The sequence below is a fragment of the Anomaloglossus baeobatrachus genome, chromosome 12 (assembly GCF_048569485.1).
Source record: "Anomaloglossus baeobatrachus isolate aAnoBae1 chromosome 12, aAnoBae1.hap1, whole genome shotgun sequence".
Classification (NCBI taxonomy): Eukaryota; Metazoa; Chordata; class Amphibia; order Anura; family Aromobatidae; genus Anomaloglossus; species Anomaloglossus baeobatrachus.
Window position 1 is genome coordinate 53,077,242 of NC_134364.1, and position 16,113 is coordinate 53,093,354.

The 16,113-nt window shown below is 43.8% G+C and overlaps 1 protein-coding gene across 1 annotated transcript in view; it reads left to right on the top strand.

Annotated features, from left to right (window-relative positions):
- MAPKBP1 (mitogen-activated protein kinase binding protein 1) overlaps positions 1-16,113 on the top strand; it is a 206,699-nt gene that overhangs the window by 84,469 nt on the left and 106,117 nt on the right. The window contains exon 3 of the mRNA XM_075330612.1: positions 11,627-11,689. Within this exon, the coding sequence (XP_075186727.1) occupies positions 11,627-11,689 (63 nt within the window). The remainder of the gene's footprint in view (positions 1-11,626; positions 11,690-16,113) is intronic.

A 16,113-nucleotide genomic window follows, 5' to 3' on the forward strand; every position in this document is an offset into this window, starting at 1 on the left:
GCTCATACCCTAAATTTTACATAATCTGTGCAGGTTTTTTTTTTATAGTAAGCCTGTACAATTTTTGACACTTTCTGTAATTGAGGTAATTGTAGTTAAAAAATTGACTCTCTTTACCTATTTGGAGCTTTCTCATTTTTTGTTCAGATTATCTCATTGGGGAACAAAAGCTTTGGGCCAAAATAGATATTGGCTAATTGGAATAATTTGTTCCCTTTTTGTGATGTTCTTTTAACCTGTCAATCAGATTTTTATCCAGACTGCCGACAGATGAAAATTGTATGCAGGATAATCCATCAAAGTAAAAGTCTATGAATGCCTCTATGGAGCGGCATTATTCCTGCCCTGTGACTTTATAAGCCCCTCTGATCCTCCGTCTAGTGCCATAAGAACCGGAATACTGTGGGGTATTGATTTATTTTTCCTAACTCCCAAGCTTTGAAAACTGAACATTTCATCACAATGGAGGGAAAAGCACCTGAGGCATCAAACTGCCCGTGATTCATTGTCATTTTTCTCTGTCCAAATAAATATATCTTTTGGGTCAGAACTCTTCCATAGATATTGCCCAACCTGTGCTCATGCATTTAGATTTGCATCCAGCTGCTTTTGTACCATTGACTCTGTAGGGTGCATATACCGTGAGGATTGGTAGTGCCCCCTACTTAAACCAGGAGTTTGGATTTACTATAGGCTGGAATCACATTTTGCCGTATATAATAGGCTCCACATAGTTCTCCATACAGAATAATGGGCCCCACATAGCCCTCCATACAGAATGGGCCCCACATAGCCCTCCATACAGAATAATGGGCCCCACATAGCCCTCCATACAGAAGAATGGGCCCACTTAGCCCTCCGTACAGAAGAATGGGCCCCACATAGCCCTCCATACAGAATAATGGCCCCACATAGCCCTCCATACAGAATAATGGCCCCACATAGCCCTCCATGCATAATAATGGCCCCACATAGTCCTCCATACAGAATAATGGGCCCCACATAGTCCTCCATACAGAATAATGGCCCCACATAACCCTCCATACAGAATAATGGGCCCAACATAGTCCTCCATACAGAATAATGGCCCCACATAGCCCTCCATACAGAATAATGGGCCCCACATAGTCCTCCATACAGAATAATGGCCCCACATAACCCTCCATACAGAATAATGGGCCCCACATAGTCCTCCATACAGGATAATGGCCCCACATAGCCCTCCATGCATAATAATGGCCCCACATAGCCCTCCATACAGGATAATGGCCCCACATAGTCCTCCATATAGAATAATGGGCCCACATAGCCCTCCATACAGAATAATGTTTCCCACATAGCCCTCCATACAGAATAATGGGCCCCACATAGTCCTCCATATAGAATAATGGGCCCACATAGTCCTCCATATAGAATAATGGGCCCACATAGCCCTCCATACAGAATAATGGGCCCCACATAGCCCTCCATACAGAATAATGGGCCCCACATAGTCCTCCATATAGAATAATGGGCCCCACATAGCCCTCCATACAGAATAATGGGTCCCACATAGCCCTCCATACAGAATAATGGGCCCCACATAGCCCTCCATACAGAATAATGGGTTCCACATAGCCCTCCATACAGAGTAATGGCCCCACATAGCCCTCCGTACAGAATAATGGGCCCCACATAGCCCTCCATACAGAATAATGGACCCCACATAGCCCTCCATACAGAATAATGGGCCCCACATAGTCCTCCATATAGAATAATGGGTCACACATAGCCCTCCATACAGAATAATGGGTCCCACATAGCCCACCATACAGAATAATGGACCCACATAGCCCTCCATACAGAATAATGGGCCCACATAGTCCTCCATATAGAATAATGGGTCACACATAGCCCTCCATACTGAATAATGGGTCCCACATAGCCCACCATACAGAATAATGGACCCACATAGCCCTCCATACAGAATAATGGGCCCCACATAGTCCTCCATATAGAATAATGGGCCCCTCATAGCCCACCATACAGAATAATGGGCCCCACATAGCCCACCATCCAGAATAATGGGCCCCACATAGTCCTCCATACAGAATAATGGGCCCCACATAGTCCTCCATATAGAATAATGGGCCCCTCATAGCCCACCATACAGAATAATGGGCCCCACATAGCCCACCATACAGAATAATGGACCCACATAGCCCTCCATACAGAATAATGGGCCCCACATAGCCCTCCATACAGAATAATGGACCCACATAGCCCTCCATACAGAATAATGGGCCCCACATAGTCCTCCATATAGAATAATGGGCCCCTCATAGCCCACCATACAGAATAATGGGCCCCACATAGCCCACCATACAGAATAATGGGCCCCACATAGTCCTCCATCCAGAATAATGGGCCCCACATAGCCCTCCATACAGAATAATGGGCCCCACATAGCCCTCCATACATAATAATGGGCCCCACATAGTCCTCCATACAGAATAATGGGCCCCACATAGCCCTCCATACAGAATAATGGGCCCCACATAGCCCACCATACAGAATAATGGGCCCCACATAGTCCTCCATACAGAATAATGGGCCCCACATAGTCCTCCATATAGAATAATGGGCCCCACATAGCCCTGCATACAGAATAATGGGCCCCACATAGCCCTCCATACAGAATAATGGGCCCCACATAGTCCTCCATACAGAATAATGGGCCCCACATAGCCCACCATACAGAATAATGGGCCCCACATAGTCCTCCATACAGAATAATGGGCCCCACATAGTCCTCCATATAGAATAATGGGCCCCACATAGTCCTCCATATAGAATAATGGGCCCCACATAGCCCTGCATACAGAATAATGGGCCCCACATAGCCCTGCATACAGAATAATGGGCCCCACATAGTCCTCCATACAGAATAATGGGCCCCACATAGTCCTCCATATAGAATAATGGGCCCCACATAGCCCACCATACAGAATAATGGGCCCCACATAGTCCTCCATACAGAATAATGGGCCCCACATAGTCCTCCATATAGAATAATGGGCCCCACATAGCCCTGCATACAGAATAATGGGCCCCACATAGTCCTCCATACAGAATAATGGGCCCCACATAGCCCTGCATACAGAATAATGGGCCCCACATAGCCCTCCATACAGAATAATGGGCCCCACATAGCCCTCCATACAGAATAATGGGCCCCTCATAGCCCTCCATACAGAATAATGGGCCCCACATAGCCCTCCATACAGAATAATGGGCCCCACATAGCCCTCCATACAGAATAATGGGCCCCTCATAGCCCTCCATACAGAATAATGGGCACCACATAGCCCTCCATACAGAATAATGGGCCCCACATAGTCCTCCATACAGAATAATGGGCCCCACATAGTCCTCCATACAGAATAATGGGCCCCACATAGCTCTCCATACAGAATAATGGGCCCCACATAGCCCTCCATACAGAATAATGGGCCTCACATAGCCCTCCATACAGAATAATGGGCCCCACATAGCCCTCCATACAGAATAATGGGCCCACATAGCCCTCCATACAGAATAATGGGCCCCACATAGCTCTCCATACAGAATAATGGGCCCCACATAGCCCTCCATACAGAATAATGGGCCTCACATAGCCCTCCATACAGAATAATGGGCCCCACATAGCCCTCCATACAGAATAATGGGCCCCACATAGCCCTCCATACAGAATAATGGGCCCCACATAGCCCTCCATACAGAATAATGGGCCCCACATAGCCCTCTGTAGAGAATCTAAATCAATATGCCAGAATTGCAGTCGCTTGCTGATCTTGCCTCCCCCCCCTCATCACAGCCCAATCAAAGGACAACTAAAATAATGAAAACTGAAAATTTTTGGCTGCAAACCATATATTTTATTGTTTTTGCATTTACTTTGCATTTGCATTTTTTGCACAGCGCTCTGTGACTGCAGGGGAAGCTCCACAATTATACAAGGGCAGTGAATGTCGGCCGTTCTCTCCTGCGGATGTTATCGGTCACCCTTATGGCCACCGATGTGGGATCTGCCGCCTTTGATCCTCTTTTTCGGTCACACATGAAGATGCTATGTTCTGGGGGTTTTGCTGCTTCCTTTGCCTGTTTGGGAAGAGTCAGCTCTGTCGGGAGGTGATGGCGGCGTATGTCAGCAGCCAGGCAGCTACGCTCTGGCACGCCAAACATCTGTATCGCCGCGCTGCTTTAACTCTTTCAGGGTTCTCTGCGCGCTTCTTTTACATTGGCTGTCCTCGTCGAACTCTGTGTCCTCACAAGCTCCAGCTGGCCCTCTTCCATCGCTGATACTGGGAGGTTTACACAGCGCTGCCCTCTTGTGAACACTCAGCTTTGTTGTAATTGCATCTTTTGCTCTGGGATTCGACTTTTTCTCATTTATTGAGCTGCGCGCTAGAAGGCCAAGTTTAGAGACTTGTGACGGCCCCTTGTAGGCTCATTGAGCAGCACGCAATGACTATAGAAAATGATGTGCCATGGATAACTGTACTTGCAGAAAATGCTACATTTTAAGACCTGCAAGAGCAGTGTTATTATAGATTCTTTGCTGTAAGAGCAGTGAGATTATGGATTATTTACTGGAAGAGCAGTCAGCGACATTATGAATTATTTGCTATAAAAGCAGTATAATTATGGATACTTTACTGTATGACCAGGAAGATTATGGATTCTTTACTGTTCGAGCAGTGAGATTATGGCTCCTTTACTGTGTAAGCAGGGATATTATGCATTATTTACTGTATAATCAGGTACATTATGGATTCTTCACTGGTATGAACAATGTGATTTATGGATTATTTACAGTAAGAGCAGTGTTATTATTGATTCTTTACAGAATGAGAGGTATAATTCTATGATCAGTGTGATTATGGATTCTTTATAGAATAAGCAGTGTAATTATTGAGTATTGTATGATCAGTGTGATTCTTTCCTGTAAGCAGGGAGATTATGGATTAATTACTGTAATGAACAGCGTGATTATGGATTCTTTACTGTAAGAGCAGTGTGATTATGGTTTCTTTACAGAATAAGCAGTGTAATTATTGAATAGTGTATGATCAGTGTGATTGATTCTTTCCTGTAAGCAGGGAGATTATGGATTAATTACTGTAATGAACAGTGTGATTATGGATTCTTTACTGTAAGAGCAGTGTGATTATGGTTTCTTTACAGAATAAGCAGTGTAATTATTGAATAGTGTATGATCAGTGTGATTGATTCTTTCCTGTAAGCAGGTAGATTATGGATTAATTACTGTAATGAACAGTGTGATTATGGATTCTTTACTGTAAGAGCAGTGTGATAATGGTTTCTTTACAGAATAAGCAGTGTAATTATTGAATATTGTATGATCAGTGTGATTCTTTCCTGTAAGCAGGGAGATTATGGATTAATGTAATGAACAGTGTGATTATGGATTCTTTACTGTAAGAGCAGTGTGATTATGGTTTCTTTACAGAATAAGCAGTGTAATTATTGAATATTGTATGATCAGTCTGATTCTTTCGTGTAAGCAGGGAGATTATGGGTTCATTACTGTAATGAGCAGTGTGATTATGGATTATTTACTGTAAGAGCAGTATGAGCAGGGCTGTGGAGTCGGTAAGCCAAACCTTCGACTCCGACTCCGACTCCTCAAATTCTCTTGCACCGACTCCGACTCCGGCTCCGACTCCGACTCCGGCTCCGACTCCGACTCCTACATATATTGCTTAGTTAGGTGAAAAATTTATTGTAGTACATGAATATGTGTATGTGAACATCAGACATTTAATAATTTTTATGATACGATAATCAAGATATTTGGATAGAACATAAAATATATTTATTGGAATACAACTTTAGAACACAAAAAACTGTAATAAATTGTAAATATGTAATACACTATGTAATATACAGTAGATTACAAATATATCTTGTGTGTGTATATACACTGTGTATATATATATATATATATATATATATATATATATATATATATATTACATATTTACAATTTATTAGTTTTTTGTGTTCTAAAGTTGTATTCCAATAAATATTTTATGTTCTATCCAAATATCTTGATTATTGTATCATAAAAACAATTAAATGTCTGATGTTCACACTGTACTACAATAAATTTTTCACTTAAATATAAGCATTATACTAAATGTTATTATTTAGTAAAATATTCAGCACATTCTGCATTGCACGACTGTCCCCAATTTATTATATATTTTAGGAGTCGGAGTCGGTGCATTTTATACCGACTCCGACTCCGACTCCGACTCCACCAAAATGAGCTCCGACTCCGACTCCACGACTCCGACTCCGACTCCACAGCCCTGAGTATGAGTATTGATTCTTTACTGCAGTGAGAATTGTGATGATTGATTCATTCCATTATCAGCAGTGTGATTCTTTCCTGTAAGTGCAGGGAGATTGTGGATTCTTTACTGTAAAAGCAGGGAGATCATCAATTCTTTACTGTAGGAGCAGGGAGATTCTGGAATTCTCTGCCACATGATTTATAATGGCTGAATCATCAAAAACAATGTTTAAGGACAGGCCTGGATGTCTGTCTTGATAAACACTTTATTATAATATGATGAGGCGTTTATCATGGGAGCTAGTGTGATGCCATATGTGGAATTGGGAAGGAATTTTTCCTCTATGGGGCAATTTACATCATAGATTATATGTTTTATGTTTTGTTTTCCTTTTGGATCATTATGTCAGCCATTAAGTATAACCTATAACCTGTGTGTCTTCTTTCAACCTAAACACTATCGATGCAGTTACATATTATTATGGACTAACGTCCTATCATGACAAACTACCTTGGTAGCTTCTCTGCAAATAAATGATTGAGGTTTGCGCCAAGGATCAGCGGGTGTCGGGGGCTTTCCCTTCATGACCCCAAAAATGTTTAGTTCCTGAAGGACCCTGAACAGCTGCCCTGCCTCCAGGGTAGTTGTAAGTACAGGATTTGGGACACATTGGTTTATTTTTTTATTTTGCGTCTGATGCCGCTCTTTTTTACTTTGGGAGGTGACCATCGCTGATGACACCACATCTGCACATAACCTACATGCTGGCCGGTATCGTGCACATATTCTGTTCATTAAAATACCTGCCAATCATTCGCCATGGGCAGACCCACAACAAGTCTCTATTCCGGAATTTACTTACAACCCCTATAGCATTTTGGATGCATTGAAAAGAATTCTGAGGATGAGCTTTTTTTTTGTCCGCACATTTACCATGTTTGTGTTTTTCACCCCATGTACCCCTTTTTATAAGGAGAAACATTACTCCTTAAACCCCAATCTGAAGCCTCTCATACAGCCAAATCAGATCTCATGCTGTGTGCTGATGAGGGGCAACACTCCGAAACCTCTCATAAAGCCAAATCGGATCTCATACTTTTCGCTGATGAGGGGCAACACCCTGAAAGACTCTCATACAGCAAAATTGGATCTCATGCTTTGTGCTGATGAGGGGCAACACTCCAAAAGCATCTCATATAGCCAAATCTGATCTCATGCGTTGCCCTGATGAGGGGCAACACCCTGAAAGTCTCTCATACAGCCAAATTGGATCTCTTGCTTTGTGCTGATGAGTGGCAACACCCTGAAAGCCTCTCATACAGCCAAATCAGATCTCTTGCTTTGTGCTGATGAGGGGCAAAACCCTGAAAGCCTCTCATACAGCCAAATCAGATCTCTTGCTTTGTGCTGATGAGGGGCAACACCCTCAAAGCCTGTCATACAGCCAAATCGGATCTCTTGCTTTGTGCTGATGAGGGGCAACACCCTCAAAGCCTGTCATACAGCCAAATTGGATCTCTTGCTTTGTGCTGATGAGGGGCAACACCCTTGAAAGCCTCTCATACAGCCAAATCAGATCTCATGCTTTGCGCTGATAAGGGGCAACACCCTGAAAGCCTCTCATACAGCCAAATCAGATCTCATGCTTTGCACCCTGAAACACGTGTCAGCAAATTGAGATTCTAGTATTCTGTTTCATATGGCAAGGCTCGTTAGAGGGTCGATGTTGACTTTTAGGATTGCTACTTCCAATAGGTAACACTAGAATCCAAGTCCTCTTACACTTTGAAGAGACGATTCATATTTTGACCCCCTATATGATGCAAGGATTTAAATTTGGGTTAAAATGACAGAATTGACGTGTGAAAATCTGCAGCGTGCCCGTTCCTTCTCTACACGTGGATCGAGATTTTAATAAAACCCTCTTTGCATTTAAGTTTGCTCTGCTTTTGCATTTTCAAAAACTTGGCCCCAGATTAAGAACGTTGTGCCACAACTTCCCTCTGTTCTTCCAAAATGACGGGGGGTATTATTCCTCCATTCTTAGAGGGGGATGTTATATAACTACTTTCTTTATTGGAGACTATTAATGTGCGCGTACGCATTTCTTCACTTATTTCCTAATGTAAGGACATTCTTTATCCTTCCAAAAAATGTTTGTTTGTTTTTTCTTCATGTGATTTGTACAGTTGGATGTTTCTGGCTGCACTTGTAAGGACCCTGGTGATCGTGGCTGATGACTTCCGCCCCCCTCTGCTTATTGTCATAGTCTGTTTACCAATATTTTTCTACTTTTGAGGTCTTAATTAGTTCCCGGTGTTCTGCCTTTTGATCAGAGAGTAATAAGTTCCCCACGAATTGCATATTCCGGCAGACTCGTACATATGTCCTGTAATCGCCCCGACACACATCTGCTCTTCATGATGCCAAAACATCACTGGAAATCTCTCCGAAGAGAAATCATGCTTTGGTTATAGGGCAGTGTTGATTTGTATTGGATGCAGATTTTTATTCTTGCACTGGGAACGTTTTATAGGCCTGTACTCGCAGACGTGCATTTCATAGAACACATGGAAGACATTTACTAGGTATACAGACACCGTGTACTCATTACACAGAGGTACAGGTTTACAGCTGCGTATGGCCCAAACGCCCAGATGAGGTGTGACTTCATGAGTCCTTGTGATCAGCAGGTGGTTTGGGAATTAGCTGGATTTCTAAGTCTGCAGGCTTATAAACCTTGTTGTGACCCTTTAAAGGGAATTTGTCAGCAGATTTTTGCCATGTAATCTGAGAGCAGACTGATGTGGGGGCAGAGAGCCTGATTCCAGTGATGTATTGTCATGGTGTGACTGCAGGATAACAAGAGGGGGCTCTTATGCTGTCCCTCACGCTAGGAAACCTCAGGGTTACCCCTAATGGTGGAGATGCCGGAGTCTTGTGCCTGGCTATTCTCCTGACCAGATCTAATCTGTTACCCTTTACAAGGGAAGAAAGGTATAGAAGTGTGATGGTAACACAGATCAAGACAGACAGGGGAAAACCACACTGCAAACTCACAGCAATAAACTGTAATGGAGTAAAGAAAAAAGCAAGAGCTGGAAGGTAGCAATCAATAAAAAGACAACAAGAGTTAACACTACAACTGCTCACAGCGATAATGCACAGCAACCACCAGTAAGTCCGGATCACAAAACCTCACCAGACCAGTATAGATAAACTATAGCTGGCATTAATGAAACAGTCCAGCCAGCATATATAGGAGGGGAGTGAATGTGATTTTGCTCCCCCACAGCATGTGATCAAAGAGACTAACAAGCAGCCCACCAGAGATTAACTCTTCCTAGCTTGCCTAAGTCTTTGGATCGACACCTGCGTCTCCCTGTGCTGATCAGACATAAAGTTAGCAGGCATAGTGCCAGAATCTGTAGTTGATGATGCCTGCAAAAAATCTCGTTGAGACAGTTATAACTTACTAGATTGCTTGGGGCAGTTTTGATAAAATCACTTTTTTTTTTTTCTCTGCCAAAGATTTAGCAGAGCTCTGAATGTTGATCCCTTTATAACCCCACCCACATCAGTGATTGGCAGCTGAAAAGTACAGTGTACACATAAAGCTGCCAATCAGTGATGTGGGTGGAGCTATAAAGGGATTATCATTCAGAGCTCTGCTTGATCTGTGGCAGAGAAAACAGTTATTATAGCAAAACTGCCCCAAGCAATCTAGTAAGTGACAACGGTCTCAAGCTGATTTTTTGCAGGCATCACCAACTGTCATGGCGGCAACAGGATCTGTGGAAACAACAGATTCTGGCACTCTGCATGCTAACTTCTCTGATGTCTGTGATCAGCGCAGGGAGAAGCGGGCATTCACCCACAGGCTTAGGCAGGCTAGCAAGAGTTCTTCTCTCAGTTTTCAGCTAATCAGTGGTGGGGTGTTGCAGAGCAGTAGGACCAGGAGGCACAAGACACCTAGTCCTGTAGTGATAATCTCCTGCTGATAAAACACTGATTTTTATTGAAACAGCACACAGCCTAGTAAGTGATACATCATCGGAATCTGGGTCTCAGCCCCTACATCATTCTTCTCTTGGATTACACAGCAAAAACCTCCTGACAGATTTCTACAAATTGTCTCTACAGTCATGAAAATGATGCTGCAACAATGATCATGTAAATTCCTGTATTACAGCTAGGAATAAATATACAAATACACGGGAAAATTGTAATTATTTAACAGTCGACAAACGAAGAAAACAAAAGCTATGATATCGTTAGGACAAGTTAAATATTTTTTAATATTTGCCTCGGCACCTCTCTGCTCTGGGGGGGGGGACTGTTGCCTCGGCACCTCTCTCCTCTGGGCGAGACTGTTCCCTCGGCACCTCTCTCCTCTGGGGGGGGATGTTGCCTTCGCAACTCTCTCCTCTGGGGGGAATGTTGCCTACGCACCTCTCTCCTCTGGGGTGGGACTGTTGCCTCGGCACCTCTCTCCTCTGGGGGGGACTGTTGCCTCGGCACCTCTCTCCTCTGGGGGGGGACTGTTGCCTCGGCACCTCTCTCCTCTGGGGGGGGACTGTTGCCTCGGCACCTCTCTCCTCTGGGGGTGGACTGTTGCCTCGGCACCTCTCTCCTCTGGGGGGGACTGTTGCCTCGGCACCTCTCTCCTCTGGGGGGGACTGTTGCCTCGGCACCTCTCTCCTCTGGGGGGGATTGTTCCCTCGGCGCCTCTCTCCTCTAGGGTCTCCTCTGGAGGGGGGGTTCCCTCGGCGCCTCTCTCCTCTGGAGAGGCTGTTCCCTCGACACCTCTCCCCTCTTGGGGGGCCGTTCCCTCAGCAGCTCTCGCCTCTGAGGGGGGGGGGGGCGTTCCCTTGGTGCCTCTAGAGGGGGGCTGTTCCCTCGGCGCCTCTGTGGGGGGGTTCCCACGGCACCTCTTAGGGGGGCAGTTCCCTCGCTGGCTTTTGGCGTTTTTTTGTCTCTGTAGTAGTCACCACCTAAACCCACTGTGTTAACCCTAGAACGCATACCTGGGGCCTCGCAGGCCTGCTAGGTCATTTGTTTTCTATGGTAGATTGAATTGCTTCCGCGTTCTAGGGTTAAACGGACAGTCCTATGTGCTGATGTTTGTTCCTTATTGTATGCCCATTGTTCCTTAGTTATGGTAAACACACACCCATGTATGTAATGCTTAGCTTTATAGTAATATGTATTATATCATGTTATTTGAACCAATATTTATGGTTCTATTATATTTTTTTTTCTAGATGCGTTGTAGTGTTGTTAAATCCAAGAAAGAACAAGCAGCATCATATCCTGAACAGCTCCAGGTGAGTGACACCGGTGTGTGATAACTAGCTCTTGCAGACTGAAGTAACCTCAAAGAAACGTATCACTGGGTTCCCAAGTCCTCATACATTATCACAGAAAAACACTCCCCATCGATGCATAGGGTGATGATAAATGTGTGATAATATAAATATATATATACACACACAGCATTCTATAACACTGTATATAAGAGCTTAGGCCGCGCTGTAGAACGTAAAACACGCTTTTGTAATAATCACCTAAGGGGCGGTTTGGTCCCATGGGTGTCGGTGCTCTCCGGTCCGGCTCCTCCTCTCTGATGCAATCGCGGTCCTCCTTCTGCCCAGCCCACCATTAAGGTCCTGCGCAGGCGCACTTTGTTCTGCACTGCTCAGGGCAGATCAAAGTATTGTAGTGCACATGCGCAGGTGGTCTTAAACCTTTCCTTTCGCCTGTGCATTACATTGATTTGATCTGCTCTCAGCATGACAGATCAAAGTGCGCCTGCGCAGGACTGCAATGCCAGCCTTCGCCGGATAGGACGACTGAGATTGCAGGCGGAGAGCAGCGACGCCCATCGGACCGGACCGCCCCCTAGGTAAGTATTTATAAAAGTGTTTTTTACATTATACACAGCGGCTTGGGCTGTTATATACAGTATTCTGAAATGCTGTATATAAGAGCTCACTATCTATATCTATATATCGTATATATCTATATGCATCCTATGTCATTCACTCTCGCCGGCATTGAAGTCCCGCGCAGGGGCACTTTGACCTGCCTAAGCAGGGCAGATCAAAGTATTGTATGCGCCTGCGCAGGACCTCAATACCGGCCTGTGTGCATGATGTAGGACGCATCCTAGACCAAGGCTTCAGAAGAAGGAGGACTAAGATGGCCGAAGAAGGAGGTGCCGGTCCCAGAGAACAGAACCACCCATCTGACCAGTTTGCACCACACCAACCCCCTAGAGGAGTATTATAAAGTGTTTTTTATGTTCTACACAGCGGCCTGGGCTCTTATATACAGTATTCTGGAATGTTGTACATAAGAGCCCACTGGTGGTGGCCACAGCTTATAGTCACCAAATCTGGTGACAGGTTCTCTTTAAAGCTGGCGAAGACAAGTCCTAGAGCTGCATAAATGGTTAAAACCCATACTACCCACCACCCTCTTGTTAGTCGTCATTTGCCCCGCACCCTGGATATTTTCCATCCCACCACTGACTCCAGCATTTATGTACATATTCTCCAGCCATTTGATCTTTTCTTATTTCAGCTATCCCATTTCCTCTGCTATTTTTTGTTCTGGCTCCTTCTTGGTCTTCTAGCTCTATTAATGGCTCCTAGACTCAATAATTGACCCGGAGAAATCCTATTTTCTCTTTCACACATGAAGGTGACACTAGGACAATCTAAACTAAATTGAAGGAAGGAGATCGGTGTATGACCTTTATTTGTCATCTCAAGGACATTGTCACCTACTGTACGATCAGATGCTCTGTCTTCACATGCTTATCACACTATTATTAAAACAAAATGTTTGTAGAATCGTGAAGACCACCTCCTCCCCCTACCCGAACTGACAAATGGATGCAAAGCCAAAAAAACATATAAAAATTGCACCAAGATTTAAGTTGGCTCAGCTGAAAAGTCAATTCTTCATTTGAGGTTTTTATTAAAAAAAAATAAATAAATAAATAAATAAAAAAATTAATAAAAAATACGTTTGAGAAAAAAAATTAATATATTAAAATTCTCCTTATTACAGGGGCTCAAAAGTAATTGGACAAATTAACTTTACAATAAATGAAATGTTAAATTTTTAATTCGTTGTAGTGAATCCTTTTGCACAATGACTGGCTGAAGTCTGGGAGCCATGCACGTCACCATCGCTGGGTTTCCTCCTCTCTGAGGTGTTACCGGCCTTTACTGCAGCTGACGTCAGTTGTTGCTTGTTTGTGGGTCTTTCTGTCTTAAGTTTTGTGTTAAGTATGTGAAACACAGCTCGATTTAAACGCAGGTTGAGATCTGGTGATTGACTCGGCCATTGAAGAATATTCCACTTCTTTCCCTTCAATTCCTGGGCTGCTTTTGCTGTATGTTTTGGGTCATTGGACGGCGCTTCATTCAACCTTGTTCTATTTGGTGGAATCTGGGCAGAAAGTATCGCCCTGTACTCTTCAGAATTTATCCTCCTGCTTCTGTCTTCAGTCACATCATCAATAAACACTAGTGACCCAGGGCCATTGGAAGCCATGCATGCCCGGCCATCACACCGCCTCCGCCATGTGCGACAGAGGATGTGCTGTGCTTTGGATCATGAGCCGCTCCAAGCCTTCTCCAGACTTTCTTACTCCCATCATTCTCGTACAGGTTGATCTTGGTCTCATCCATCCTCTGCTGCTTTTCCAGATCTGGGTGGCTTCTTTAGATGTTTTTTTGACAAAGTCTAATCTGGCCTTTCTATTTTTAAGGCTAATGGTTTGCACCATGTGGAGAACCCTCTGTATTTGCTCTCATGAAGTCTTCTCTTTATGGTAGACTTGGATACTGAAACACCAACTTCCTGGAGAGTGTTCTCCACTTGGGTGGATGTTGTGAAGGGTTTTCTTCTTCACCATGGAAATGATTCTGTGATCATACATGACTTGTCTTCCATGGATGTGCAGGCCTTTTGGAGATCCCAAGCATATCAGTGTGCTTTTTTTCTTCTTTTTTTGTTTTGTAGAATGTACCAAACTGTTGATTTGGTCTCTCCTAACATTTCTGCAATCTCTGATGGATTTTATCTTTTTTTTTTAGCCTAATGATCTGCTTCTCTTTTGTTGAGAACTTTTTCTTTTGACCCCAGCAGCAACATTTGCAAATGCAAAACCTGGAATCAGCTCCAGACCTTTTATCTGCTTAATCATAGAATAGCCAATGCAGCTCATTAAAGAACTTTTGATATAATTGTCCATTTACTGTTGATCTCTTTAATAAGCGGCAGCTACATATTAAAGAGCTGTAATTCCTAAACCCTTACTCTAATTATGATGTGAATACCCTCAAATTAAAGCTGAGAGTCTGCACTTTTAAGGCCATTTGGAATATATAACTGTATCTTGAATATGTTTTGGTGAACGTATAAAATGGCAAAATCTGTTTCACTGTCCAAATATTTCTGGACTGAATTATGTATGCCTATGGTCATGTTAATTTTATCTTAAGAAAACAATGGCCAGGCCGAGTATTGGGAACACAGACAAGAAATTGTAGTCTAAGAATTTCCCACAAAGACAGATGCAAATACTTGTTCTCAGCAGAATTAAGAAGCCATAATGCTACGTAAGGGCTGTTCTACAGGTGCAAAATACTATAAAACCGCTACTTCCACACCTAACATGCACAGAGGGAGGCTGATTCTTGTTATATTTTCACATATAAGGTGTCTGTAGGGTGCCAGTCTTATAGTATCATGTAGTGCTCCATGCCTGCCTACAGCTCAGTTTAGAACATTTTCTGTCCATCATTATCAGGATTTTATTTGTGTAGAAGTGATAGGCTACATGCATACATTGCGTTTTTTGGTGCAGTTCTGTTGTCATAAAGTTCTCACTTTTAACTTTCCAGCAAAGTTTATAAGAATGCAGATTTGCTGCGCGCATGTTTCAGTTTTTTTTGTCTGACGTTTATCATACACTTCTGACAAACTTCAGCATGTTCTATTTGCGTTTTTGTCCCTGCGTTTCTCACTAGTGATGGGAGAACTCGCAAATCAATGTCCCGTCAACTCTGGGTCGACGGGGGATTGATCCCTGGTATCTGGCCGGATGCCGGTCCACATATAATCTATGGGAACCAGAATCTGGCACAAATGGGTATTAAGGTGCAAGTGCTTCATACTTACCGAGTCACCGTCATGGCTGTACGCTCCTGCAGCCTCCCATTCTTCTTCCCAGGCCACTCATTAAGTTTATTTGATACCCAGTCAAGATAAAGCTAGACAGCTGGGAGCTGGCATTCTCAGGCTTGGGAGACCCATGCTTATTGGGCCCCCCAGCCTAAAAATAGCAGCCTGTAGTCGGCCAGAATTGTTGCGTCCATTAGATGCGACAACCCCAGCGCTTTACCTGGCTCTTATCTATTTCCCTGGAGCAGTGGCAATTAAGGTAATAAAGAGTTAATATCAGCTCACAGCAGCCTCTAAGGCCTAGATTAGTAATGGGGGGGTGTCTGTGACCCCCCCATTACTAATCTGTAAGTGAAAAGAAATCACAAACACCGAAAAAATTCTAGTATTGTAAATAGGACCAATCACTTTTCCTTTTATAGTGCTCTATATGATGGTCAGGGTTGTGGATGTATCACGGTTATGCAAGACTGCAAGGCACCATTTCTCTGACGCCTCATTGGGGGACACAGGACCATGGGTGTTATGCTGCCTATCCATAGGAGGACAC